Raw genomic sequence first — 27,480 nt, forward strand, 5'->3', positions numbered from 1 at the left:
AATTATAATCTAACAAAATATATTAGCTCAAACAACACTCTTTCCACTTAGTTATGGGTTCCCAGATTTGTCTGCCTAATCTTCTCCCCTTTTTTCCCTTCCTTGCATAAATTGCCATCTCCAAATTATAAATCTCTGTTAGTCTAGCTAACCAACGGTGAAAGGACGGGGGTAGGGGTGCAAGCCATTCCGCAGCAATACACAATCTCAATACTGCCATAGCAATAAAAATAAAACAATCATATTCGAGTTGCCTATCGCAATTATTGACTCCTAACAATATAGTCACCGGTGTTAAATTAATCTCTAATCCTAGTGATCTAGAAAAGAAGACCTCAATGTCTTTTTGTATTGTTTGCATATGCGGGCATGTAGCAAAGATGTGGACTATATCTGCCTCTAAGCTTCTGCATCTTGGGCAATTAGTACCTGCTGTCCCTCCCCATTGCGCTATTCTAGCAGGGGTGTAATATAATCTATACAGAGTTTTATAATGTTGTGCCTGGAGTGCTGCGGAACATAATATAGTCTGCCCCATTTCTAATGAAAGAAAAATGGATTCTTTCCCTACATCCAATTTTTGTGCCCAGTTTTCCGCTCCTTTTTCTAAATCATCCTGCTTAGATTCTATCAATTCCGAATAGAATCTTTTAATTGTACAATCGGTTCCTCCCTGAATAATCTCCATAATTGGATTTTTCTTAAATCCTGCCTGCCCTCCCTTCTTAGTTACCATAATGCTTCTGACCTGTAAATACTTAAAGAAATGTCTTGAGTCCAGTCCATATTTACTTTGGATCTCCGAAAACTGCATTATCCAGTGCCCATCCAAAATATCACCAATCTTATTTATTCCCTTCCTTCCCCATTCTTTAAACACAAAGTCAGAGAAGATATCTTGAGGTAAGGAGGGGTTCTCTCCCAGTCTTGTATACCAGTTATACCTCCCAAGGCCAAATTTCTTTGTGAAAGCTTTCCAGATACGAAATGCTGCCGTAACTGTCTTAAATCTGGTCCTTTTAAAATAACTTGAATCCATCTGCTTCAAAAAAACACTTTCTGCTGCTGCTCCTAATGCTAACCCATATATAGCAATTGTACTAAAAGCCCCTTGTCCTTCAATTTCTGCCCCCCCAATTAGGCCTGCCGTATACTGCAGGGCAGCTGCCCAATAATAAAGTTTTAAGTCGGGTAGCGCCCATCCCCCCCTGTGTCTTGGGAGCGCCATGAATCTCAATGCCCTCCTCGTCTTGCCTTTGGCCCAAATAAATCTGTTTATCACGTTCTCTAAGGTTTTAAACCACTTATCCTCAAACATTAGGGGAATTGCCCTAAATATATATAAAAATTTCGGGAGGACCATCATTTTAATGATATTTGTACGACCCATAATAGAAAGATGTAAATTATGTAGCCTATCTAGATCTTTCCTCACCTTAACTATTATTGGGGCTATATTTTTTTCCACCAGAGTCTCTAAGGCAGAGGTGATAGTTACACCCAAATAAACACCCGAGTCCACCACTCTGTGATCCAGGCAGTGCACATACTGGTTCTTAATTATTTGTGTTTTGGAGCTATTCAGAGCATACCCCGATATCCGTCCAAATTTAATTGCCTCGATCTCAATCTGTTCTATTGCCTCTGTTGGGTTTGGTGTTAGAACCGCAACGTCATCGGCATATGCTAATATCTTGCACTGTCCCAAACATGTAATTAGTGGATCTATTCTTTCGTTCATCTCCAGCCTACGTATTAGCGGATCCATGTACATCGCAAACAATAGCGGTGAACAGGGGCATCCCTGTCGTGTTCCCCGTTTTATTTTCACTGGAGTAGTGGAGCCAGCGTTTACTCTAATAGAGGCTACCGGAGCTATATACAAAGCCTGCAGTGCCCTGACATATCCTTCCCTAAGCCCTGCTCTCTTTAGAGTGTACCACAGATAGTCCCAGGAGACCCGATCGAAGGCTTTCTCTGCATCTAAAAGCATTGCAGCAATCGGTTCTCCTGTGACTTCTCCAACATCAAATAGTGTAATAACCTTCCGCGTATGATGGGTAGTCCCCTACCAGGTATAAAGCCGTGTTGATTATTACTAACAAGGGTATGTATTATACTAGCGAATCTCGTAGCTAATACCTTTGAGTATATCTTCGTGTTCGAGGCATGTGGGCTGCTGAATTCATATCTGTGCATAGATCGCCGCCTAGTGTTGGGTCCGGATGTTTGCACGTTGTTGTCCTGGAAGAGTCTTCGAGGTATCCTGGGATAGGTGACTCCTCCCCTGGACTACAGTGCGCATGGGCATCCTCTCCATCCTCAGATTGTTTTTTTCCGCCATTGGGTTCGGATGTGCTATCTTAACTCAAGTTAGGAAAAACTTTATCGAGGCCAAAAGGCCTTTAGTTCGCGTCGGTACTGTTTTCTCGATCGGTTTCGATACTCCTTTGTTAGTTTACCAACTTTCAGAACCGACTTTTCGCATCTTACCTGCCCATCGACGACGTCGACGATGGAATCGAGGACACCGTTCAAGAGATGTCCGGTATGCAATGCGAAATATCCCCACATCGACGTCCATCCGGTGTGCAACAAATGCCTTTCGCCGGATCACGACGAATCGACATGCATGGCCTGTGCCCGGTTCTGTTCCAAGAAGACTCTACGGAATCGACGAGCGGCAAGACTCGAAGCGCAGCACGCGGCACCGGCCCCGGCAGACATCTTCAACGCCGAGACCGAAGATGTCGAAGAATTGGAGATCCTACCCTCCAGTCCCGTTTCCGAACATGACTCAGGATCGAACAACGTCGACGAATCACTCTTTCGCAGAGATGAAGACGACACCGAGGTAGGAGACTACGATGAGGCCTTAGGGGCCGAAGAGAGTAGCTCCAATGACGAGCAAGGCCTACCCGTTCAGACTGAAGAGAGCCCAGTGCCACAGTCTATGGCTCCGGTCGAGGGATCGCCTTCGGGCCTTACCCGAGACCTATCCCGCAGTTCTTCGGCCCCGCCCTCTGGCCCGGCCTCGGACATTCAGCGGCAGCCATTATTACCTAAACCGGCTGGTTTCCCTTCTTCCAAACCGAAACCGAAAGCTGCACTGGTTCAATTGAAACCGAAACCGAAAGTGGCGTTGGTCGGATCGAGGCCTTCCACACCTTCGACGCCAGCGAAACGCGTCGGCACCGAGCGCACCAAGCGAGACTTCGGTGCCGAACTTGAAGCGGCCGACGTCGGAGCCGGCATACGGAAAAAGGCCTTCGGTGCCAACAAACCTGATCGGCTCCCGGCGTCGACGCCATCGACTCCGACACCAAAGGTCACACTGCCGGCTGCGTCTCACATCGCTTCCACGGCAACACCAAAGCCTCATGCATCGAAGACGTCGACGGCCATTCCCGCCCCTCGACTCGATGACCCACCGGCGCCGAAAAAGTCCACGACCGCCTCTACAGACCTGGTCGGCGCGAAAGCCTCAAAGGCGCTCCAAGTGCGACCTGGTGCAGCACAAAGCAGCAAAACCAAAACGGTCCTCCAGGACACGTCGGGCTCCGGCCCAATAAAAGCTCCAGCAGCCTCTTCGGCGCCAGCCAACATTACTTTTGGCCTGCCTCCGTCCACGATCCCAAAAATATTCCAACTCAGGACACGGGTCACCCACACCACAACTACACCTGCTGACGCGTCTCCGTCACATGTCATCGACGCCAACACCGGCAGGATGGTTATCCACGAACGGAGGATAACTTCGGACCCACCTTTGGACCCTTTCCGGATCCCACTAAAAAGGAAGCTGCCTGTGGACTCAGAACCTCTCCTAAGCGAATCTTTCCACTCGCCCTACCAGGATCCACAATCATTCTCTCCCACACACTCCGACACGGATGTGTTGGAGGACTACATGGGTGACCAAGTCCCCTACCACGGAGACATAGACCCTGATTACCAACAGGACCCTGATCAAACTTGGGGCGACCCTGCAGATCCAGGTGCACCTCTAGATGCACAGGACCCACAACTCTATGGGGCGAAAACATCTCCCACAGAGGACACTGCAGCGTTCAACGCTCTTATCGAACGTGCCGCAAATAATCATGGAGTGCAGCTTCACTCTGACACCATCGAGGACGACTTTCTTATGGACACCTTCGCATCCTCAGAAAGACATGTAAAAACTCTGCCCATGTTGAAAGGGGTCCTCAAACCAGCCAAGGACATCTTCAAAGAACCCACCAGGGCACGAGTGATAAACCCCAGGATCGATAAGAAATACAGATCGGCGCCTGGGGACCCTACTTACATCAGAGACCAATTACCACTAGACTCCATTGTCGTAGCGAATGCTCGCAAGAGGGCACACTCGCAGACGACAGGTGACGCTCCTCCCCCGGACAAAGAGTCCAAGGTGTTGGAGACCTCTGGCAAGCGAGTTGCCGCCCAGGCTGCCAACATATGGCGCATAGCCAACACTCAAGCGCTCCTCGCTCGCTACGATAGAGCGCACTATGACACATTGGAGCAACTACTCCAACATCTCCCTGACCAGTACAAAGAAGGTGCAGAAATTCTTATCAGAGAGGGACAGCTACTCACAAATGCTTCCATCAAGTGTGCACTAGATGCCGCAGACACGGCTGCCAGGGCCATTAACACAAGCGTCATGCTGCGACGACATGCCTGGTTGCGAATCTCCGGATTCAAACCTGAGGTGCAAAATAATATACTCAACCAGCCTGTCAACCCCGACTATTTATTCGGACCGGAGGTTGACACCACCCTTGAGAAAATAAAAAAGGACACGGACACCGCAAAGTCCATGGGGGCTCTCCAGACTCAGTCCTTTCGGAGCAGCTCCTTTCGTCGCCCCGGAAATAGAGGAGCAAGTAGAGGACAAGGGTCACAGCAGACCTACAACAAGGGCAATACACAAACCACCTACGATAAAAACACCCGGGGTGGATATCGTGGCTCCAGTACAAAGGGAAGAGGACGCGGCTACGGCAACACCAGGTCCTCCCCCAAGAACAAGCAGTGACGCCCTCTCCCTTCCTCCCGACCACATAACACCTGTCGGGGGAAGGCTACAAAGGTTCCTGTCCACGTGGAACTCCATCACCACGGACAGGTGGGTCAAAGATATTGTCAAATACGGTTACTGTCTAGAGCTAACCTCCACTCCACCCACAATTCCTCCAAGAAACCGTCCTATGTCCTCAGAGCACTTAACGCTCTTACAGCAGGAGGTGCAAAGTATGCTTCTAAAAGGCGCAATAGAGGTCGTACCCGTCCACGAGCAGGGTACGGGAGTGTACTCCCTCTACTTTTTAATACCGAAAAAGGACGGGTCACTCAGACCTATACTAGACCTAAGACCCCTGAACCGGTACATTCTTTCCGAGCACTTTCACATGCTCACTCTCCAGCAAGTCCTCCCGCTTCTCAAGCAGGGAGACTTCCTAGCCACGCTGGACCTCAAGGATGCGTATTTCCACATACCCATTCACCCCTCACACAAAAAATACCTCCGGTTCACTGTTCAGGGGCAGCACTACCAATTCAAAGTCCTTCCCTTCGGCGTGACAACAGCACCCAGGGTTTTCACGAAGTGCCTAGCTACTGTGGCGGCACATCTACGGAGGCAGCACGTACACGTCTACCCCTACCTGGACGACTGGCTCGTCCAAGCACAATCAGCCTAGCAATGTGCCAACCACATGTCCCGCACCATTCACCTCCTTCACAGTCTGGTATTCTCACTAAATTACCCAAAATCCCATCTCCAGCCCGCACACGTACAACAGTACCTAGGTGCGACTATAGACACTCTGGCGGCCACAGCTCAGCCAAATTTAGTGAGGATCAACAGCATGCAAATGCTGATCTCCAGGTTCAAACCCCAACACTCACTTCCAGCACGAGTGTTCATGCAGTTGATAGGCATGATGGCCTCCTGCATTTTCATAGTCCCACACGCGAGATTACATATGCGCCCGCTTCAGGAGTGCTTAGCACGTCAGTGGAATCAGGCTCAAGGACAGTTGAAAGACCTAGTGTTGGTGAGCGGTCGGGCATACAACTCTCTGCATTGGTGGAATCCTCAAAACCTTTGCAAGGGCCGACCGTTCCAAGACCCTGTTCCACAAATAGTACTGACAGCGGACGCGTCTCTCCAGGGATGGGGAGCTCATGTACTCCACTACACAGTGCAGGGACTATGGACGACACAACAGAAGAAGATGCACATCAACCTTCTGGAACTGATGGCAATCTTCCTGGCCATGAAGGCATTCAAAGTACATCTGTGCAACAAAGTCGTGTTAATCCGGACGGACAACATGACTGCCATGTACTACATACAGAAGCAGGGAGGAACACACTCTCCACAGTTGTCTCATCTGGCTCAGAGCATGTGGAAGTGGGCCATTCAGAGGAACATGTTCCTCATGGCTCGCAAACTCAGACAACACTCCCTGACACTCGTCCTAGTTGCTCCTACGTGGGCACGCCAGCCATGGTACACCACCTTCCTCGAACTTTCCGTGGTGCCGCATCCAAGGCTGCGGATCAAACCCGCGCATTTGACGCAGAACCATGGAGAGATTCAGCACCCAGATCCGCAACAGCTGAACCTGGCAATCTGGCTCCTGAAGTCCTAGAGTTTGGCTACCTCAACCTGCCACCTGACTGTATGGACATCATCAAGGAGGCCAGGAGACCCACTACAAGAGCTTGCTATGCAGCCAAATGGAAAAGGTTCGTCATTTATTGCAGTAATAATGACATTAACCCGCTGGATGCATCCATCCAAAACATAATTTGTTACCTCTTACACCTATACCGATGCAATCTGGCGTACACCTCTATACGTGTCCATTTGACCGCAATATCAGCCTATCTGCAAACCAGGCAGCACCTCTCTCTATTCAGAGTGCCTGCCATCAAAGCATTCTTGGAAGGACTCAAACGAGTCATTCCACCAAGCCACCCACCGGTTCCAATGTGGAACCTCAACCTGGTCCTCACACGCCTGATGGGTCCACCCTTTGAACCTCTCCACTCATGCGAGATTCAATTCCTCACCTGGAAAGTAGCTTTCCTGGTAGCAATCACTTCTTTAAGAAGAGTTAGTGAACTCCAGGCACTAACAGTTCAAGAGCCATTTATACAGGTTCACGCCAACAGGGTCGTACTACGTACCAACCCCAAATTCATGCCCAAGGTAATCTCGCAGTTCCACATGAATCAAACTATTGAACTGCCCGTTTTCTTCCAAAACCCACAAACTGTCGCGGAAAGAGCACTCCATACACTAGACGTAAGCAGGGCCCTCATGTACTACATCGACCGGACTAAACCCTTTAGGAAGACAAAACAACTGTTCGTTGCCTTTGCCCCACACCACAAGGGTAACGCCATCTCCAAAGCAGGGATAGCCAGATGGATAGTTAAGTGTATTCAAATTTGTTATCAAAAGGCAAAACGCACATTAACTATTCCCCCACGAGCCCACTCAACACGTAAGTTAGGGGCCTCCATGGCTTTTCTAGGAAATATTCCCCTGCATGATATATGTAGAGCAGCCACCTGGTCCACCACACACACATTTACCAAACACTATTGTGTAGATGTGCAATCAAAACAGCAGGCAGCTGTAGGACAGGCTGTTCTCAAAACCCTTTTTCAGACCGCTGCAGCTGGCACTGGTAGCCGCCGCTAATAGGAGGTACTGCTATGTATTCTATGCACAGATATGAATTCAGCAGCCCACATGCCTCGAACTGAATATGCTACTTACCAGTATGCATCTGTTCTTGGCATGTAGGGCTGCTGACATTCATATCGCCCTCCCTCCTCCCCGGCGCCTGTAGCAGCTGCAGCTCTCAGAATTACTGTAAGCATGGTCATCACTTTCTGTATCTACTCCATCACTGCCACAATGGCGAAAAACAATCTGAGGATGGAGAGGATGCCCATGCGCACTGTAGTCCAGGGGAGGAGTCACCGATCCCAGGATACCTCGAAGACTCTTCCAGGACAACAACGTACAAACATCCGGACCCAACACTAGGCGGCGATCTATGCACAGATATGAATGTCAGCAGCCCTACATGCCAAGAACAGATGCATACTGGTAAGTAGCATATTCAATCCCCATTCATTAAGGTTATTGGCCTATACGAGCCTGGTTCGGTAGGTGGTTACCCTTTCTTTAAAATTATCACAATATCCGCTCCTCCCCATGACGCCGGTATAGAAATTCCTGCCTGCGCCTGCTGTAATGTAACCAGAAGATCTCTAGATATCTCATTCCAAAATACCTTATAGAATTCGATCGGTATTTAATCCGGACCGGCTGCTTTGCCAGAGGGTAAATTCTGAATAGCGATTGTAATTTCTACTTTGTCTATGGGTATCTCCAGCATCTCAGCATCATCCTCACTTAATGTTGTTGCTGGTATCTCCCGTAGATATATATCAATTGCCTGCTCCTCTTTACCACATTGCTCATCATATAGGTTCGCATAAAACTGCCTAAATACTTCGCGAATCTCCTCTGTGTCTATATGTAGCGTACCCATATTATCCCTGATTTCCCCAACTTCCCCTGTAGCCACCTTCTGCCTAGTATGAATGGCAAGTGTACGTCCCACTCTCTCACTGAACTCATGACATCTCTCTTTATTTGCCAAGTATAACTTAGCAGCCCTACCTGCCTCACTCTCTTCTGCTTGCAGTTTGCCCTGGCAACCTTAATGAGGGCTTGCTCAGGCGCAACCCCCAGCAGAATACATTGCTCTAGCTCCTTCTCAGCATCCAAGAGTACTCTGGTTACTTCTAAATTTCTCAGGCGCTCTTGTTTTCTTTTATAGGTACTGTAACTGAGGGTCTCTCCCCGGGCTCCAGCCTTAAAGGCATCCCAAACCATACCTGTCGCAGCCGTCCCCCTATTAATCTCAAAAAAGGACTTTATCCATTGTTTCATATGCTGTATATACTGTTCATCACTTAATAACCCTCTTTCAAACTTCCATACCCTCTCCTTCCGAGTAGCAGCTGTTGTAACCCAATTTAAAATCAGCGGGTTATGATCAGAAAATACCCTAGGGGATCTCTCAATTTCTAAACTAGGAATCAACGAATTGGTTACAAAATAATAATCCAGCTTTGCGCAAGTCTTATGCGCATATCATCCGGTCTTAAGCTCCCCCATACATCTGTTAGAGCATTATTTTGAACAAGGCTAGATAACGCCTGACGTACTCTTTTTTTTCTACCCCTATATAGCCCAGGCCCCAGTCCATTTGACCCATTAATGTTGAAATCCCCGGCTAAGATAACACATGGTGCCCATGTGGCTAATTCCAGATCCAGGTATTCAAATATCTCTGGGTCATCATCAGTTGATCCATAAATCGCCCCCAGCGTGATCCATTTTCCACTGAGTAAACACTCAACCAATGCCCACCTACCCCACTGATCTTCTAGCTTTTTCCTTATAATTATGTCCTTTTTTTCTGGAAAGAATAGCCACACCTCTATTTTTTGCCCCTTGTTTAGAGTATGCTAGTACCTGGAAGCCTAACTGTCCCATGGGATACCCTTGTGTCCCCATTATATGTGTTTCTTGTTGTAGGACAAAATCCACATTCATCCTTTTTAATACCTGTGCAATTGCCCGCCTTTTCCGATAATCATTTAGACCACATACATTCCACGTAGCAAATCGAGTACCCATTAACTTATTTCTACTATTTGTCTCAACCAGTAAATCCTACTATTTTCCTTTGGTCCTTCCTCGGCTTTGATATTTGTCTGCCTTTTTTTTTTCCATACATGTTTTCACGCCATCTATCTCTAGCATTCCTTCTTCCCTAACTATTGTGCTCATACATTCTCTGTGTGCCTTGCCCTGTACCCATACCCCCCAACCCCACCCCAAGGAACCCACCCTGAGAACCCTCTCCCCCCCCCCCCCCTTACTGGCAAATAGGTCAATCCTGACCTATGCGTGTCCGCCGGTTCGCAGTTTGCAGCCCCCCCCCCCCCACACTCTCCTTTTCCTCCCCCGTTTCATATTTCCATAAGATACCAAAATATTTGCTGCTGGTTTAGTCTAACCTTATCAATCGGTTTTTATTACCATATGAGATATTGATCTCATCTTGATCTCATCCTGCTATACTCTTTATTTATATTTGATTTCTTCTTACTTACTCTTGCTAGCTACCTGACCTTCTTGTCCCTTAGAAAGTTTTATTTCATTAAGATATTCCTGGGCTTGTATTTCAGAATGAAATACCTTAAATTGGCCACTAAGCCCTATTTTCAAACGAGATGGAAACAACAAATAAGCTTCACACCCTAGAGTATGAAACGGAGCAAGAAGCTGTCTCATCCGCCATCTCCTTTCAACGGTGGCGTGGCAAAAATCAGGCTGGACAAAGAAAGTTATATCTCTATAAGAGCGCTTAGCCATAGGTTTTGCTTTACTCATAATCTCCTCCCTTAATAAAAAAATTCCCCACATATAGCAGAATCGCCCTAGGTTTGGCTGTCGTTTTTCCCTTCTTCTGATATAAGGGGAACCGATGCACACGCTGGGTTTCTTTTTCCCAATCCCAATTAGTTATCTCAGGGAGTCCCTCTCTGAACAAATCAATGACAAATGATCGAATATCTTGTCCTTCTTTCCCTTCCCCCACACCCAGCAGTCTGATGTTGTTCCGCCTTTGCCTGTTTTCAAACGCTTCAAGTTTCCATAAAACATCCGTTGTAATTTTTTCCTGCTCAAGCCTAGTGTCTCCATTTAGCGACCTCTTCTTCCAATTTTCCGGTTCTTTCTTCTACCTCCGCAACCCTGCCTACCATGTCTGCATAGAGTTTATTCACTTTTCGCCGTGATCCCTGTATATTTTTATTAGCCTGCCTGGCCCTTCGGCTTTCAATCCTCGGCTCGCCCTGCATCTACTTCAATGTTGAAAATAAAAGTTCAAGACTGGGATTCTGTGGCTGAGCTGGAGCTTGAGCTTGAGCTTGCTCTTGTTGTTCAAGCAAATATGGCTGTAGTGGGCATTGAGTATTATTTCCTTCCCCCCTCGTGATACGTCTGTGAGGTAGCAGAATAGTCCCAGTCCAATTTCTTTGCAACCTCTGCTTGTAGGAGGCTTTGCGGTTGTTTTACCCTATTACGTGCTCTTTTCTTCACACTTTTTAACCTTCTTTGCGGGCCAAGCCTATTTACTGTGTTATCATCTAATTCTGAAGTATCAGATCCGGGCTCCGAGTCTTGTGTATAACTTTCTGAGGATAGTGATTGCAGACCTATATCGGACGCAAGGTCCGAAACTGATTTATCTTCATCATCTTCCCCCTCGTCATCCTCCTCATCATTAACTGAGAAAAAAACATCATCGCCCGGGGAACCAGGATTAAGGATGTTAGTGTCTATTTCCACCGCAGTACCTCTCTTTGAAGTAGGTACTGCAATATTGCAGTTTAGTTCCAGATTTCCCAGAGCTTGAGAGTCTCTTACTATAGCCAGCTCTGTTAATGTACCGCCTTTTCCCTTCAGTTGAAATTTCAAGGATCTGAGCCCATCGTTCACCAAGTCTGCAGTTATCTTATTGCTGTTATCCATGGTGTCATTTCTCATAGCATGTGCATTGTCCAGAGCATGGACATGGACATGTACATGCCCTCCCTCATGTTCTCCAGTTGTTGCTCCTACCTTACAGCTTGTCGGTGGCTGCTGCCCGTCCCGGTGCTCCTGAGGCTCCAGTAGCTCTAAGTCCGCTACCTGATGTACAGCTCTCAGAGCCGTGAGAGGCCCCCGTTCTTTTGAATAGTTTGGCTCCGCGTCCAGGATGTGTACCGCGGTAATCTGCATGCTGCCCTGCGCACTCCGTACCTCCAGGCGCTCCGTGCTCTCAATCGGCATCACTGCCTGCGTACATACGCCCATAACCGGAGCAGCTGAGAGAGGCTTCTGTAATCCCGGCATCAGTATTGGTGTAGCAGCTGAGGAGGAAGTGAAGGATTCCAACAACGTAGGTTGGCGCAGAGATGCCTCCTTCCCTGAACAGTCGTCTCCTTGTCGTGCTTGATTCGTCTTTCTTACAGGCAGCCCCATTTCTTTATTCTTATCTTTGTCTCTATCCTTCCTCTCTCTTACCTCGGGGTTTTCATTATTCTGTCTTTCTTCTATAACCTTCTCTGATGCTCTCTCCAGAGCTCTCCTAGTCTGAGCCTTAGTTGAAGCTTTTGCTCTTAAATTTGGCACATCCAGATCCCTGGGCGCAGCTTTTCCCCTTTCAGCCTGTCCCTTATGTTCCTTCGAGACTTTCTGTATTTTCGGTGCCATGGTTTGCATCAGGCCGTCCCAGCGTTTCCTAACCGTCAGAGCGGTTAAAATTACTGCCTGTAGAGATTTTATATATCTTCTCTCTGAGCCATATATCTGAAATTTCAAAAACGTAGTCCTCTTCAAGTAGTTTCGTAGGCATTCTGCAATCCGCTTCTACGAAAAACCACCAAAACCTCCATATCCATCGTGCTCATAAAATCAGCAGCATTTCTTCGGTTTACTTCAGAGAGGGGGGAGAGTGCGACTACTCTCTACGAGCTAGCAGCGGCCATCTTGCCTCTTATATATTTATTTTACAATAAACTACCTTTGTATATAGTTATAGATTGACTGTATCCTGTAATATGGAATGGCTCAGCTCTTTTTTTTTTTTTTGAATTTGGATAAAGTTGAACAGCATAGTTAATATCTTCTATAAACTTATAAACAGTTTAAAATGGTTTTTTTTTAAGGGTCTTTCACGGTGCGCGCACAGGCAATTTTTTTTTATTAAACGAAATGTTTTTTTTTGATTTACGAGGTCCTTTAGGGACCCCCTGAGAAGGTCTAGGGGGTCAGGGACTCTCTACCCTGCCCCCTTTTCACGTTCTCCACTTGTGTTTTTAGCTCTCTTCTGCCTCTAAAACTCAAAATGGCGGCGCACCTGCGATTTTTTGAAAGAAAAAAAAAAGTCACCCTTCGGGGTCCTTCAGGGACCCCCTGACAAAGGCTAGGGGGTCAGGAACTCTCTACCCTGCCCCCTTTTCACGTTCTTCACCTTTCGTTTTTACTGTCACACACAAAATGGCATCCGACACTGCCTGATTTCGATCGATTGGAATGTTAACTGACATCTAACCACCAATCAGAATTACGCTCGCGGACATTTGGTGCGCGCATATAGATATTTATGTACTTTTAACTGCAATTCTCTCAGGAACTACTGAACAGATTGACACCATATATGCAAAAGGCACATGCCTGACCTGAGTACTACCTCTTTGCCAAATTTCAAGTAATTCTGTTCAGCCGTTCGGGCTGTACCATCGACTAAAGGTCCTATGGGAAAATGCATGGGGAAAACGCGTTTTGGGACCCCCCCTTTTTTCCTCAGCCCCCGCTTGACGAATCACCCCGAGACTTTCAGGGTAGGAGCTGAGCGGAGCGCCCCATTAGTTTTGAAAATTTCATGAAGATAAGTCAACCGGCGCCAAAGTTATTCAAAATAGAATTTTCAGATTTCCTATGGGAACTCGGTCCTAGCTATAACTATCTACTGGCGACTGCCAGTAGATAATAAATATAAATATAATTATATATTCACAGAAAAAACCATAGGTTTCAGGCACGTTATAGTTAGGAATTAGCATTTAAAAAAACCCCAGAAATTCACTGAAAAAAACATAGGTTTCAGGGGTGTTATAGTTAGCTGGACTTTTCACTTGTACAAAACCATTGAAATTCCCCCGTTATAGTTAGTTCAGCTAACTATAACTCGCGCGCCCGCAATGCACTGCTGATGACGTCACATATTACATCACTCAGGACATGGTCAGTGACATCACTCATGACATCACTGATGACATCTCAAATGATATCACTGATGACATCATCCAGTGAATGTGTGTTTTTCTGAAAATTAAATATGTTGGTGAAATGTCCAGCTAACTATAACATGTGTGAAACCTATGGTTTTTTAAAGGGAATTTGCAAGGTTTTTTAAATGCTAATTCCTAACTATAACGTGTGTGAAACCTATGGTTTTTTCAGTGAATATATATATATATATATATATATATATATATTCACTGAAAAAACCATAGGTTTCACACACGTTATAGTTAGGAATTAGCATTTAAAAAACCTTGCAAATTCCCTTTAAAAAACCATAGGTTTCACACATGTTATAGTTAGCTGGACATTTTACTGATAAAAAACCAATGAAATTCCCCCGTTATAGTTACTGTAGGCAACTATAACTCACGCGACCGCAATCCTCTGCTGATGCTAATACTGTATTTAGACACTTATTTGCCCATGTCTTCTTCCATTAAATTTTAGCTATACATATATTACAAATATTTTTTTTTCATAAAGACACATATGTCATCAGCAGAGGATTACAGTCGCGTGAGTTATAGTTGCCTACAGTAACTATAACGGGGGAATTTCATTGGTTTTTTATCAGTAAAATGTCCAGCTAACTATAACATGTGTGAAACCTATGGTTTTTTCAGTGAATTTGCAAGGTTTTTTAAATGCTAAGTTACTTTATGCCATTTGTGGCGTGCGCGCCCACTTAACGCAGTTCGTTCCGTGCACAGTGAGCACGCGGTGCGCGAAGCGCACCGCGTGTCCACGTTACGCTAGATGGGCCATGAACGCATGATGCGCTTCGCGCACCGTGCGCACATGGAGGACATATGATGAGCATCGTTGTGACAGGTAAAATATATGTTTGGTTTAGGTTTAATAAGCCATGCACAAAAGGTGCCCTACGGGCACCTTTTTCACACGGGGTGGGGAGAATGTGGTTATTGGTTTTTTTTTTGTTAATTATTACCGTACGCGAACGGTAAGCGTAATCGGCGAAATTTTCTAAAAATTTAAAATTGCCTTTTTTCACTTGGGGGATCGTTGGGGACTCCCTCGACATGGCTAGGTGCTTGGGAGCTGTATAAACAGCCCCTTTACATGTTTTTGCCCTTTGTTTTTCAACCCCCTGTCAGAGTGCGAGAGAGAAAATGGCGGCCGCCGCTTCCTGGTTTCGACCGATTCGAATGTTTACTAAGATCTAAGGGCCAATCAGAATCGCGCTCGCGCACGTCACCGTACGCGTACGGTAAGCGCACCGTAAGCTGCCACAGATATATATATTGATTTAAAGGCTATTTTCTCAGAATCTACTGAACAGATTTACACCAAACCTACAAAAGGCACTTCCTTGACCTGAGGACTACCTCTCTGCCAAATTTCAAGTAATTCTGTTCAGCCGTTCGGGCTGTAGCTGTGTCTAAAGGTCCTATGGAAAAATGCATGGGAAAAACGCGTTTTGGGACCCCCCTTTTATCTCAGCCCCCGCTTGACGAATCCCCCCGAGACTTTCAGGGTAGGAGCGGAGCGTAGCGCCCCACCTATTTTGAAAAATTTGCGAGGATTCGTCAACCAGCGCCAAAGTTATTCAAAATAGAATGTTGCGGATTTCCTATGGAAACGTGGTCCTAACTATAACTACCTACTGGCGACTGCCAGTAGGTAATATATATATATATATATATATATAATATACAAAGGCGTCACTTACTTCCACGTTGGTGTGGTGCTAGCGGAAGTGTTTCGCGGGTGCGTTTTCTTCCCTTGCATGAGACCGAGGAAGCTGTGTGGTCTCTCCAACAAGGGAAAAAGCAACCCAAGTGCCATTAAAGGCACCTACACTCCCCTGCAAGAAACAGACCCATGTGTTGCCTCCAACAGGGGAGTCTGGCGAAGAGGGTGGTGTACTCACGGCCGAGGTATTGCTGTAGGTGTTGAAAGGCTGATCTGAGCGAGAACGCTCACTAAGGTTCCCCTGCACGAGACCGCAAGTCCTGCGCTTCTCAACCAACAGGGGAATGCACGGAGGAAAACACTGGGAGCTTGTCACCGCGTTGATCCAGAACGAAGGGACGACGAAGACCTAAGGAATACCCTAAATCCTTGGTGATTCCAGGAATATCCAAAGGAGTAGGAAGACCGCTACACCGGAAGAATAATTGGCAGCGTCTTCAGGCGGCTGCCATCTTTATTCTTTCCGGCTACAACGTCCGCGTCACATGTGACGCGAACCGTGCGGCATGCCGGGAAATGTAGTTTTCTTGCCCTCCCGTGCGTTTCTGTGCACGGAGGGCAGATCGCGTAACCCCTTACGAACCTGACAGTTTTGACTTGAGGTAGTGGGTTAGTGCTAAAATGGTGTAGTTATGTGATGTACCAGAAAGCAGAATCTTGAATTCATCATGTTATCTTTGCAATTTCAAAGATTTCTTATGCTGAAAATGGCTATATAAACCTCTGAATTTGGTGGTGAGCTAGAGATCTTATGACTATTTTCAAAGCCTCTAGGGATGCTGCCTGATTCTCTGTCAAATTTTCTGCAATTTGGGACTGAATTCTTAATTGGCAGACTGAGTAATCTCCGTTGGCCTGGTGGAGGAATTCACGTCAGTCAGTTAGAAATTACAGTCAAGCTGGTGATTATTGCGGAAGCATTGTCAGGAACTGCTGTCACAGTGATTCCTGTCAAAGCTTATTTAAGTTTGATGTACGGCTCCGTCAGCATGACAGAGCTGTCTGTTAAACGTAATATATTTTTTTTTCAAAAAGAAATCTCTTGATTTTCGTTTTGAGGGGAAAAAAAGAAAAGAAAGGCCGTCCCTCGCCATGGGAGGTCTCTCACATGATCAGGGGAGCATTGAGCAGTTTTCATTGCCCCTTACCGCATGGGTTTTCCTGCTGGAGACTGTAGTAATGTGTAAATGACATTATGATGTCATTAGTTCTAAAAGGAATGTTAAGACTAGAGGAATGCACAAGAGGCATTCAATTGATGCACTGAGATAAATGTGGAAGCTGAGTCACAAGCTCCATTAAAGGATATTAATAAACTTCACTTATTGTGTCTGAAAGACTCTTTTACAGAGACGGGCAGTGAAAACTGACCTGCATGTCCGCCCATTCAAATGAGGTTGGCGGACATAGAGGTCAGCGTCCAACGACCCTTACACTGTCGGGCTGTTGGAGGGGTGTAACCATAGCAGAGACAGAGTAGTCTCGTCATGGTTACACCAGTGGTCCAACCTCATATAAATCTGGCGGAAGGTGCATTATCTTGGCTGTTGCGAGGGAGTATCCTTACTGCCAAGATATGAATCCGGACTGAAGTCTATTTTCCTGATTTTGTTAATTATTGTATTATTCTTTATTTTAGAGCCGTTGTGGCCAGTGACTTTTGTGCATTTTATTGAGACAATTGCCGCATCTATATTTCATTAAATTTAGTTTTGAACGTCCTGGTTTTTCATAAACTTCTGATGCCAAACTCCCTTTTTAAGTCAGTCCTTTCTTATTGACTGTGTTTTTGAATTGCTGTTTTGAATCTGGTCTCTGGGACACATTGCCTCATAGACTTTGAGTTTAACACCGTCCCCGCTCCCTGCAATTTTGGGCGCACCCCTCTCATGCATATTTTCTAAGAAAGTGCTCAACTGCTACCCCAAATATATGCACCTACGCTTTATATGTTGTATATGCAGAGTATTGTGTTTGGTGGTCATAAATGTCACCCAGTTGCCGATCTTGTCCTTTGATAATATGATGCCAGAGGGATGTTTGTTTTTTGTACCTTTTCTTTAAGGAGCTGTTGGAGGAAAAACAGAAGAGCAGCATGGTTGAGCATAAAATCCGAGAACGTTTCAGCACTCTGGAAAAAGAGCACAGTGCCCTGCAGAGTAGGATGCATGTCAGCTGCCAAGACACCCAGCAGCTGCAGCTGAAGGTATATCTGCTAGTGTTTGATGCACAATGTGGAAATGTGGTACTGAAACATGCGCACTGCTTTTCGGGCAAATATGTATTTTTGGGCCAGATGTATCAGCAAACCATTTTGCGATTTTCTAATTGCGAATCCCTGCAATTTGAAAATAAAAAATCGCAAAATGGAATGTATGAAAGTGTGTTTAACACTTTATGCGATTCCTAGGGGATCGCCAATGACCTACCTCATGAATATTAATGAGGTAGGTCGCAATTTGCGACCCCCTAGGAATCGCACAAATCACGTGGATGGTGGCCTGCTGGGGACAGCAGACCACCATGTCCGTGATTGCTTTTAAATAAAGCAATCTTTTTTTTTTTGTAGAGACCGTTTTCCTTAAACGAAAACTGGATGTTTTACAAAAGAGAAAATTAAAACTTTTCCTTTCATTTTCTAAGAGCAGGCAGTGGTCCGTTTGACCACTGCCTGCTCTTAGAAAATGAATTTACAGACACTCACAAAGAGGAAGGGGTCCCATGATTCCCATTTGTGAAGTGGTTACCGCCTACTTGAGGTAGGTGGTAAAATGCAAATGTTTTTCGACCGCATTTCGTTCGCAAAACATTCATGCATACCGATGCGATTAGGCATCAGGAAGAGACGCCCTAAACACGCCCCTTCCTAATAACAAATCTAAACCCATTTTGCGATTCGGTAACAGGTTGCCTAATCGCAAAATAGTGTGCCGCATCGAAAGAGCATGTTCGAGGCATATGAGCTGCAGATCACACACTGAGGATAATCGCCATCAGTTGTTGGGCTCGGATGATTGCAGGTTGTTGTTGTCTTCGGAAGAAGCCTTTGGTCACGAGATAGGTGACTCCTCCCCTGGACAACAGTGCGCATGGGCATCCACTCCATCGTCAGATTGTTTTTTTCCGCCATTGGGTTCGGATGAACTTTTTCCGCTCCAGCAGAAAACTTCCAGCAATCAAAATAACTCTTCAATCTTCATTCCATCGACGTCGAAATCAACTCGGACCGGTTCCGGAAGCGGCTGATGGACAGGACACCTTTTAAAAAATGCCCCCAGTGTGGAGCGAAGTTCCCCCACAGTGACCACCATGAGGTTTGCAACCTCTGCCTGTCGCCGGAACACAACTAATCGAACTGTCCAGCTTGTGCCGCTTTCCGTTCCAAGAAGACCCTCCGGGACCGAAGAGCTCGACGCCATATTATGGCCAAACCAGCTCCAGACCCGGAGGACATCTTTGCTCAGGATGTTCCTGAAGATGACACCAAAGATCTCAAGATCGTGTCCGAGGCCGACGATTCCGATGACCTCATCACTCCAGGGCAGCGTGTGAGTACCACCCCCCCTGCCCCTACCCCATCCAAAAAGACATTGGTCAAGACTCCGCCAGCTGGGCCCAGTCGCGACCGAAAATCCTCTTCAGAAGCCCCGCCCTCGGGCCCGGCTCCGAAGACATCTAAGCCTGTAGGTGGCTCGGGCTCGAGCAAACCTCATGTTATTGTACCTATAATACCTTCGGCACCGAAAACTCCACTGTCTGCACCGAAACAGGCTTCAAGACCGAAATCTCCTTCGGCACCAAAACGTTCCTCGGCACCGAAGTCTCCACCGGCACCGAAACGTTCTTCGACACCGATGCCTAAAGGTCCCTCGGCACCGAAGATTCCATCGGCACCGAAGATTCCATCGGCACCGAAGATTCCATCGGCACCGAAGATTCCATCGGCACCGAAGATTCCATCGGCACCGAAGATTCCATCGGCACCGAAGATTCCATCGGCACCGAAGATTCCATCGGCACCGAAGATTCCATCGGCACCGAAGATTCCATCGGCACCGAAGATTCCATCGGCACCGAAGATTCCATCGGCACCGAAGATTCCGTCCGCACCGAAGATTCCGTCCGCACCGAAGATTCCGTCCGCACCGAAAACTCCGTCCGCACCGAAAAAAGTTCATAAAGACCCGACGGCCATCGCCACCACCACTTTCGGAGCCGGATGAACTTTTTCGCCCAGATCCTACTCAAAAGCGGATCTACATTAATCCCATAACCGGACATGTGACTGCAGTCCCATACAAAAAACGGAAGCTGGACATCACACCACCTCCAGCTCCCATACGGAAGAAGGACTGTGCTACTTCACCGCTTCGTCCTTCCTCTCCTGTGTTACCTCCTGACCCATCCCCCCCTCCTCCTCCTCCTTTACCTTTACCATCTCCTTCTCATTCACCTCCTCCACAGGATGATAATGATGATTTAGGGGGAGGGGCGGACCCTGATTTATTTAATGATCCTCGTGATCCAAACGACCCTTTTACGTTCCCAGACACGGCACCAGTAGATGACTGGTCTTATCCAATACCTGACATGCCTGACCCCACTACCTACCCTTCCAAGCCCTCCCCTCCTGATGACCATTTGGGGTTTGGCCAACTCATAAATAGGGCAGCAACATTCCATGGCGTCACAATGCACACGGACGCCCTTGAAGAGGACTTTCTCCTCGATACTTTTGAGCAGTCACAAAAAACTGTTCACATACTGCCCATGATTAAAGGGGTTATAAAGCATGCCACTGAAGTCTTTAAAGACCCTGTTAGAGCTAGGGTTCACAACTCCCGCATCGAAAAAAAATACAGACCAGCCCCGCAGGACCCTGCATACATTAAAGCTCAGCTCCCTTTAGACTCCTTGGTCGTGTCAAATGCCAGGAAGCGTGTTAACTCACAGACAACTGGAGAAACGCCTCCCCCGGACATGGAGTCTAAGCTTCTAGAGGCCTCAGGCAAACGAGTCGCCGCACAGGTGGCAAACCACTGGCGTATTGCCAATACCCAAGCCCTGTTAGCCCGGTATGATAGAGCGCATTATGACCAACTTGAGGACCTTATGCAACATCTGCCTGAGCCCTTTAAATCCCAGGCTACTGACCTCATTCAAGAAGGCAAATTAATATCTAATGCTTCCATTAAATGCGCCTTAGATGCAGCAGACACTGCTTCTAGGGCGGTCAATACCAGCGTCTTACTCAGACGACATGCCTGGCTCCGTATTTCCGGTTTTAAACCGGAGGTTCAAACCACGATTCTAGCTCAACCTTTCAACCAAGAGCAGCTATTTGGCCCTGCAGTGGACACTGCATTAGAAAAAATGAAGAAAGATAATGAGACTGCCAAATCTATGGGAGCACTGCAGTCTCCTCAAACCCGGGGTTCCATTCGTCGCTCCTTTTATAGAGGAGCCTCCAAAAATCTGGGAACTGAAACCACGTCCACCTTTAAAAATTCTGGACAAACATCCCCTAACAGAGGATATTTTCGAGGGGGTTACAGGGGAAACAACAACAAAGGTCGAGGGCGGGGCAACAACAACAACACCCGCACCTCCCCAGCCACTAAATGGTGACTTGCCACCACTCCCCCCAGACCATTCCACTCCGGTCGGGGGGCGGCTCCAACAATTCCTACCTGTCTGGACTTCCATCACCACAGACAGGTGGGTAAGACAAATTATCCAGTCTGGCTACTGCCTCGAACTAATACAATCCCCCCCGAACATACCGCCCAAACACCGTCCAATGTCCTCACATCATCTCTCTCTCCTCAAACAAGAAGTTCAATCCCTGTTACAAAAACATGCAATAGAACCCGTCCCTCTTCAACATCGGGGAACAGGAGTATATTCCCTATACTTCCTCATTCCCAAAAAGGACAAAACGTTAAGGCCCATACTGGATCTCAGACTACTAAACCAGTATATACAATCAGATCATTTTCATATGACCACCCTCCAACAAGTCCTCCCACTATTACAACAGGGAGACTTCCTCGCCACATTGGACCTCAAGGACGCGTACTTTCACATCCCTATGCATCCCGCTCACAGAAAATATCTACGATTTGTGGTAGACGGGCAACACTATCAATTTACAGTTCTCCCATTCGGAGTAACAACAGCACCCAGAGTGTTCACCAAGTGCTTAGCAGTCGTGGCAGCGCACCTCAGAAGACAACAGATCCATGTCTTCCCCTATCTAGACGATTGGCTCATAAAAGCCAATACTCACAAAAAATGTGTTCTCCACACTCATCGCACTATTCAAACCCTCCACAACTTGGGATTCACTATCAACTACCCCAAATCCCATCTGCAGCCCTCCCACGTACACCAGTATCTAGGAGCAACCATAGATACATCCAAAGCCATAGCTTATCCCAGCACTGCCAGGATAACCAATATACAAAATCTCATCTCTCAATTTCAAACTCATCAATCTCTTCCAGCAAGAGTGTTCATGCAGCTCCTAGGCATGATGGCGTCATGCATCTCCATAGTCCCACACGCACGACTTCAAATGCGTCCCTTACAGGAATGTCTAGCACAACAGTGGAACCAAGCTCACAGACAACTTACCGATCTGGTGTTGGTGGACAGTCGCTCACTTCGCTCACTGAAATGGTGGAACACCATCAACCTGTCCAAAGGGCGGCCGTTCTTAGAGCCTCTTCCACAAGTTGTGCTGACTACCGACGCATCTCTCACGGAGTGGGGAGCCCACCTCCTTCACCATACCACTCAGGGCACATGGACCAGTCAACAAAAACTGCTCCACATCAATCACCTAGAACTCTTAGCGGTGTTCCTGGCACTAAAATCCTTTCAGGTACACCTAAAGAACAAAACTGTCCTCATACGCACAGACAACATGGCGACAATGTATTCTATACAGAAGCAAGGGGGGACACATTCTCTCCAACTGTCCCAGCTGGCACAGCAAATCTGGAGACGGGCAATTCCCCAAAACATCTACCTGTTAGCAGAACATCTCCCAGGAATCCACAACCAGGTGGCCGACCTCCTAAGTCGCCACACACAGCAGATCCACGAATGGGAATTACACCCCAAGGTTCTACTCCCATTCTTCCAAAAATGGGGACAACCAGACATAGACCTGTTCGCCACTCCCGAAAACACAAAATGCCCAACCTTCGCCGCCAGGTTTCCACACCCACAGTCGAAGGGCAATGCCCTATGGATGAACTGGTCAGGCAGATTTGCATACGCTTTTCCGCCTCTCCCACTCGTTCCATTTGTGGTACGCAAACTGAAACAACAGTCGCTAACACTAATTCTAGTAGCTCGCACTTGGGCACGTCAACCGTGGTTCACCACACTTCTGGAACTATCTTTAGTTCCACATCAAAAGCTACACCTCTCCCCGGATCTATTAACCCAGAACCATGGAGAAATCAGACACCCAGATCCTCAAACACTGAACCTAGCAATCTGGCTCCTGAAGTCTTAGAGTTCGGGTACCTCAACCTCCCTCCAGACTGTATGAATATCATAAAGGAAGCCAGACGACCTACTACTAGAGCATGTTATGCCGCAAAATGGAAACGATTTGCCATCTACTGCGCTAATAATGACATACATCCATTGGATGCTTCCATCCAAAACATCATTTGCTATCTACTACACTTGCAAAGATGCAATCTAGCGTATTCCTCTATACGTTTACACCTAGCAGCCTTGGCAGCCTACTTGCAAAATAGGCAACACCTGTCCCTCTTTAAGGTACCAGCCATCAAAGCGTTTATGGAAGGTCTTAAAATAATTCTTCCCCCAAGATTACCACCTTCCCCAGTGTGGAATCTCAATGTTGTCCTAACAAGACTTATGGGTCCCCCATTTGAACCTATGCACAAATGTGAATTACAGTTCCTAACATGGAAGGTAGCTTTCCTTATCGCAATCACTTCCCTACGAAGATTTAGTGAAATACAAGCCCTTACGCTAGAGGAACCTTTCTTACAACTACACCGTAACAAAGTAGTTCTGACAAACCCTAAATTTCTTCCAAAAGTGATTTCCCCTTTCCACCTTAACCAATCAGTAGAGCTACCGGTCTTTTTCCCTAACCCAGACTCCGTAGCTGAAAGGGCCCTACATACCTTAGATGTTAAAAGAGCCTTGCTTTATTACATCGACAGGACAAAACCCTTTCGAAAGACAAAACAACTCTTTGTTGCTTTCGCACCACCACATAAAGGCAATCCCATCTCCAAATCCGGTATAGCCCGGTGGATAGTTAAGTGCATCCAAATATGCTACCAAAAGGCTAAACGTACTCTTACAGTTCCCCCTAGGGCGCACTCCACGCGTAAAATAGGGGCTTCTATGGCCTTCTTAGGTAACATTCCCTTAGACATTTGCAAGGCAGCCACGTGGTCTACCACGCATACCTTCACTAAACACTACTGTGTTGATGTGCAAGCCAAACAACAGGCCTCAGTGGGCCAGGCTGTCCTAAAAACTTTATTTCAAACTGCTGCAATGGATACAGGTGACCACCGCTAAGGGGAGACACTGCTATATAGTCTATCCTCAGTGTGTGATCTGCAGCTCATATGCCTCGAACGGAATATGCTACTTACCAGTATGCATCTGTTCTTGGCATGTAGAGCTGCAGAGTCACACACGCCCACCCACCTCCCCGGGACCTGTATCTGTTCCAGCATTTGTCTTACTTAGACATTGCCCATGGACATCCTTTCTTTTCATTCCTATACACTCCATCTTTCCCATCATGGCGAAAAACAATCTGACGATGGAGTGGATGCCCATGCGCACTGTTGTCCAGGGGAGGAGTCACCTATCTCGTGACCAAAGGCTTCTTCCGAAGACAATAACAACCTGCAATCATCCGAGCCCAACACCAGATGGCGATCTTATCCTCAGTGTGTGACTCTGCAGCTCTACATGCCAAGAACAGATGCATACTGGTAAGTAGCATATTCCTTCTTAGCGTTCGTAAACGGCAAAAAATGCTTGATGCATCTGGCCCTTTCTCTTTTTTTTTTTTTTGATAACCAATTTGATTGATTTTTGTGAAAAAGCATACATGGAGAGAACGCAAGACCAGCAGCAAGTTAAGACATCAATACACAGCAGAAACATAATATCATTATGGCATAGAGTACATCCTGGATAGTCATAGAGCATGAAAGAGAACAGAGTAACGCCTGCCACAGGCCCACAACCGCTCCAGGGGAGTATCCGTTCTCTATCACGCCAATCCATTTGCCCCACATTTTGCGATATTTCTCTGGGCATCCCCTGGCTTCGTACCAGGGCTTTTCCTGCGCCGCACACCAGTCCACCTCCCTGCGCCATCGTGTCATGGTGGGCGCAGTCGAGTTCAGCCAGTTTGTCGCAACGTCCCTCTTGGCCACCATCAGGGCTGGCCCGTTGTCTTTTAGCCTAGATCATTGCACTTAGTTTAGTCAAGCTATTCTTAAATGTTGCCACTGGCCTTGATACCTGCAGACTAGCATAGTTATGTGATTATACTCTTGAAGCAGCTTGCTTTTCTGATTCATAATTGCACTTCTTACTTATCAAATCTATTAAGCTGACAAATGTTGGTGGCTTTTTGCTTCCAACCTGACGCCCGTCCGATTTCTTATCTTGCAAACATCACCATGTTGTTCTCTGATGAAAATGTATGCAGAGCTGGTTTGTTAACAGCGATACCTGCCTTATTTAATTTCCCTTCCAACCCTTCTGCGGCATTCACTGTAACACACTCTGGTACCCCTCCTTTTTAACTTTCTCCTGTGACAGCGCATGTGCTCTTTTGCAAGAGCTATTTTATACCACAAGTTGCTTGCGGCCAACCCATTGCATACAATTCTCAGGCTTCATTCTCACTTTTATTTGCTGCTTTCTAATTGGCCATCAATGCTGGCTACACTTCATCTTCTTTTAGTTGGAGCATGGACCTTGCTTTGGCTTGCTTGCTGTCCTTCCACTGATTGTGCTGTGATTGAAGCATTACTTTTATTTTTCTTCTTTCTTGTCGTCCTTTTGAACCTTTCTTCCTTGTTGTCCTGTTGAACCTCTTTCCATTTTTAACTATGTTTTACTATGCTACCCACACTTTAAAGAAGCTATTTTCTCGTTTTAAATGGTTGTTTATTGTGACAACTGATGTTATCTGCTTCCAAATGTATTTTCGCTAAGACCAGGACAAGGGCGAAATTGCTTTTTTATAGGAGTTTCTTGCCAAACACCTTGTGTTTTCTTTTTTCACTTATGGGGAGATTAACTGATTTGCTCAGAATCACAAGGATGTTGTGCCGAGACTTAACAGGCATTGGCAAAGAGAATAGCTCTTGCTTTTGAGACTATTGGCTCTGCCATTGCCTTTTGTTCTTGCTGTGAAAAGTGGGTATTGCCAACTTTGGCAATGATTTGGTAGTCATGCTGTATATATCCGCGTGGCTGCTGTGCAGCATGGCTAATTATAAACCATCATTGGCAAAGCCAATCGGTCGCTCCTTTTCGACCTATCATCTTTGTCAATGGTTTTTAGCCATGCTGTGCTGCACCCCTGATGCAGTGCGGCATTGCAAATTTTATAAAAAACTCTGATGCAGCGTTTTTCCTTTTTTTTGCCAAATTAAATTGGGTCAGGAAATCGAAAGAATAAAATGACTGAAGCTTGCAACTACATCATGCCATCTCCCCGTTCCTTCGCGCCCTCATAGCCCTTCCAGACTTCAACCCGCTAGAAGGTAATCTCCTGGTGGGCGACTTAGACAGTCACAAAACCTCCCTGATCTATCAGACTCTAGCTACTACCAGATCCACTACGCTATCTGCCCTCCGCACTGCTTGACAAACAGACTTCGGCGACATAAATGACAATGATTTGGCGGAAGCTCTGGAGTCCCTCAGCAGTGTGGCGATATCTTACAGTTTGAGGTTGATTCAATTCAACTGTCTCCACAGAGTGTACTTTACGAGAAGCAGTCTGTGGCACATGGGCCTTTTAGGTTTCTCCATCATGTTTGCGATGTGGGACTGCATAAGGTTCATTTTTACACATGGTGTGGGGCTGTACTGTTCTGACCCACTTCTGGAGGCGTGTTTTGTCCTGCTTTGCAGAGGTGCTGGCATGGGATGGTCCGTTGGCCCTGAACCTACTCCTTCACAGGACAGAGGGCATAGGCGGAAACTGCTACAAGCACCATCTATTATTCCTTGGCCCCACATTGACAAAAAGAGATATTGCACGACAATGGAAGGCGGACGAGCCACCGCATCTGAGGATCTGGAAACAGGGGATGGACAGTTGTATGGAGCTTGAGGTTGCAGTATTCCAGGCAAGGGGATGCCCTCAAAAACATCCTAAGATTTAGCAGAGGTGGGGGAATTACCGGGCTTGTTCCTAGAGCCAGTACGCACTGCCGAACTACAATTAAACGCCAAAATCAGATAGTATGGCCAGGATACACACAACTCTGGGACCTCAACTGCGTAAGATCTTTTACTCTATGTTGGAGATATGGGGGGAGGGTGGAGCGGACTTACAGTGCACGTGTTTGTTTAACATGTTTTGCTTGGTTTCTTTTTGTATGGATAAAGAAACGCAATTTATCCTGAGGAATAATGTGTATGTTTATGACCCGTTGGGTCACATTGTTGGCAAAAACTCAATAAAATCTCTAGGGACGAAAACAAAAAATGACTAAAGCGTTTTTTTAAAGCAGGTGGGGTGGCAAACCAGAGGT

General features: G+C 46.6%; 1 protein-coding gene across 32 annotated transcripts in view; it reads left to right on the plus strand.

Annotated features, from left to right (window-relative positions):
* KTN1 (kinectin 1) overlaps positions 1-27,480 on the plus strand; it is a 484,843-nt gene that overhangs the window by 111,534 nt on the left and 345,829 nt on the right. For 18 of the 32 annotated variants that reach the window (XM_085626791.1, XM_085626799.1, XM_085626812.1 and 15 more), the window contains exon 7: positions 17,748-17,885. In XM_085626791.1, coding sequence (XP_085482917.1) covers positions 17,748-17,885 — 138 coding nt within the window. Of the gene's footprint in view, positions 1-17,744; positions 17,886-27,480 lie in introns of all 32 variants that reach the window. The other 14 variants (XM_085626790.1, XM_085626798.1, XM_085626810.1 and 11 more) reach the window with 1 other exon arrangement.

Source organism: Triturus cristatus, chromosome 9 (genome assembly GCF_964204655.1).
Source record: "Triturus cristatus chromosome 9, aTriCri1.1, whole genome shotgun sequence".
NCBI lineage: Eukaryota > Metazoa > Chordata > Amphibia > Caudata > Salamandridae > Triturus > Triturus cristatus.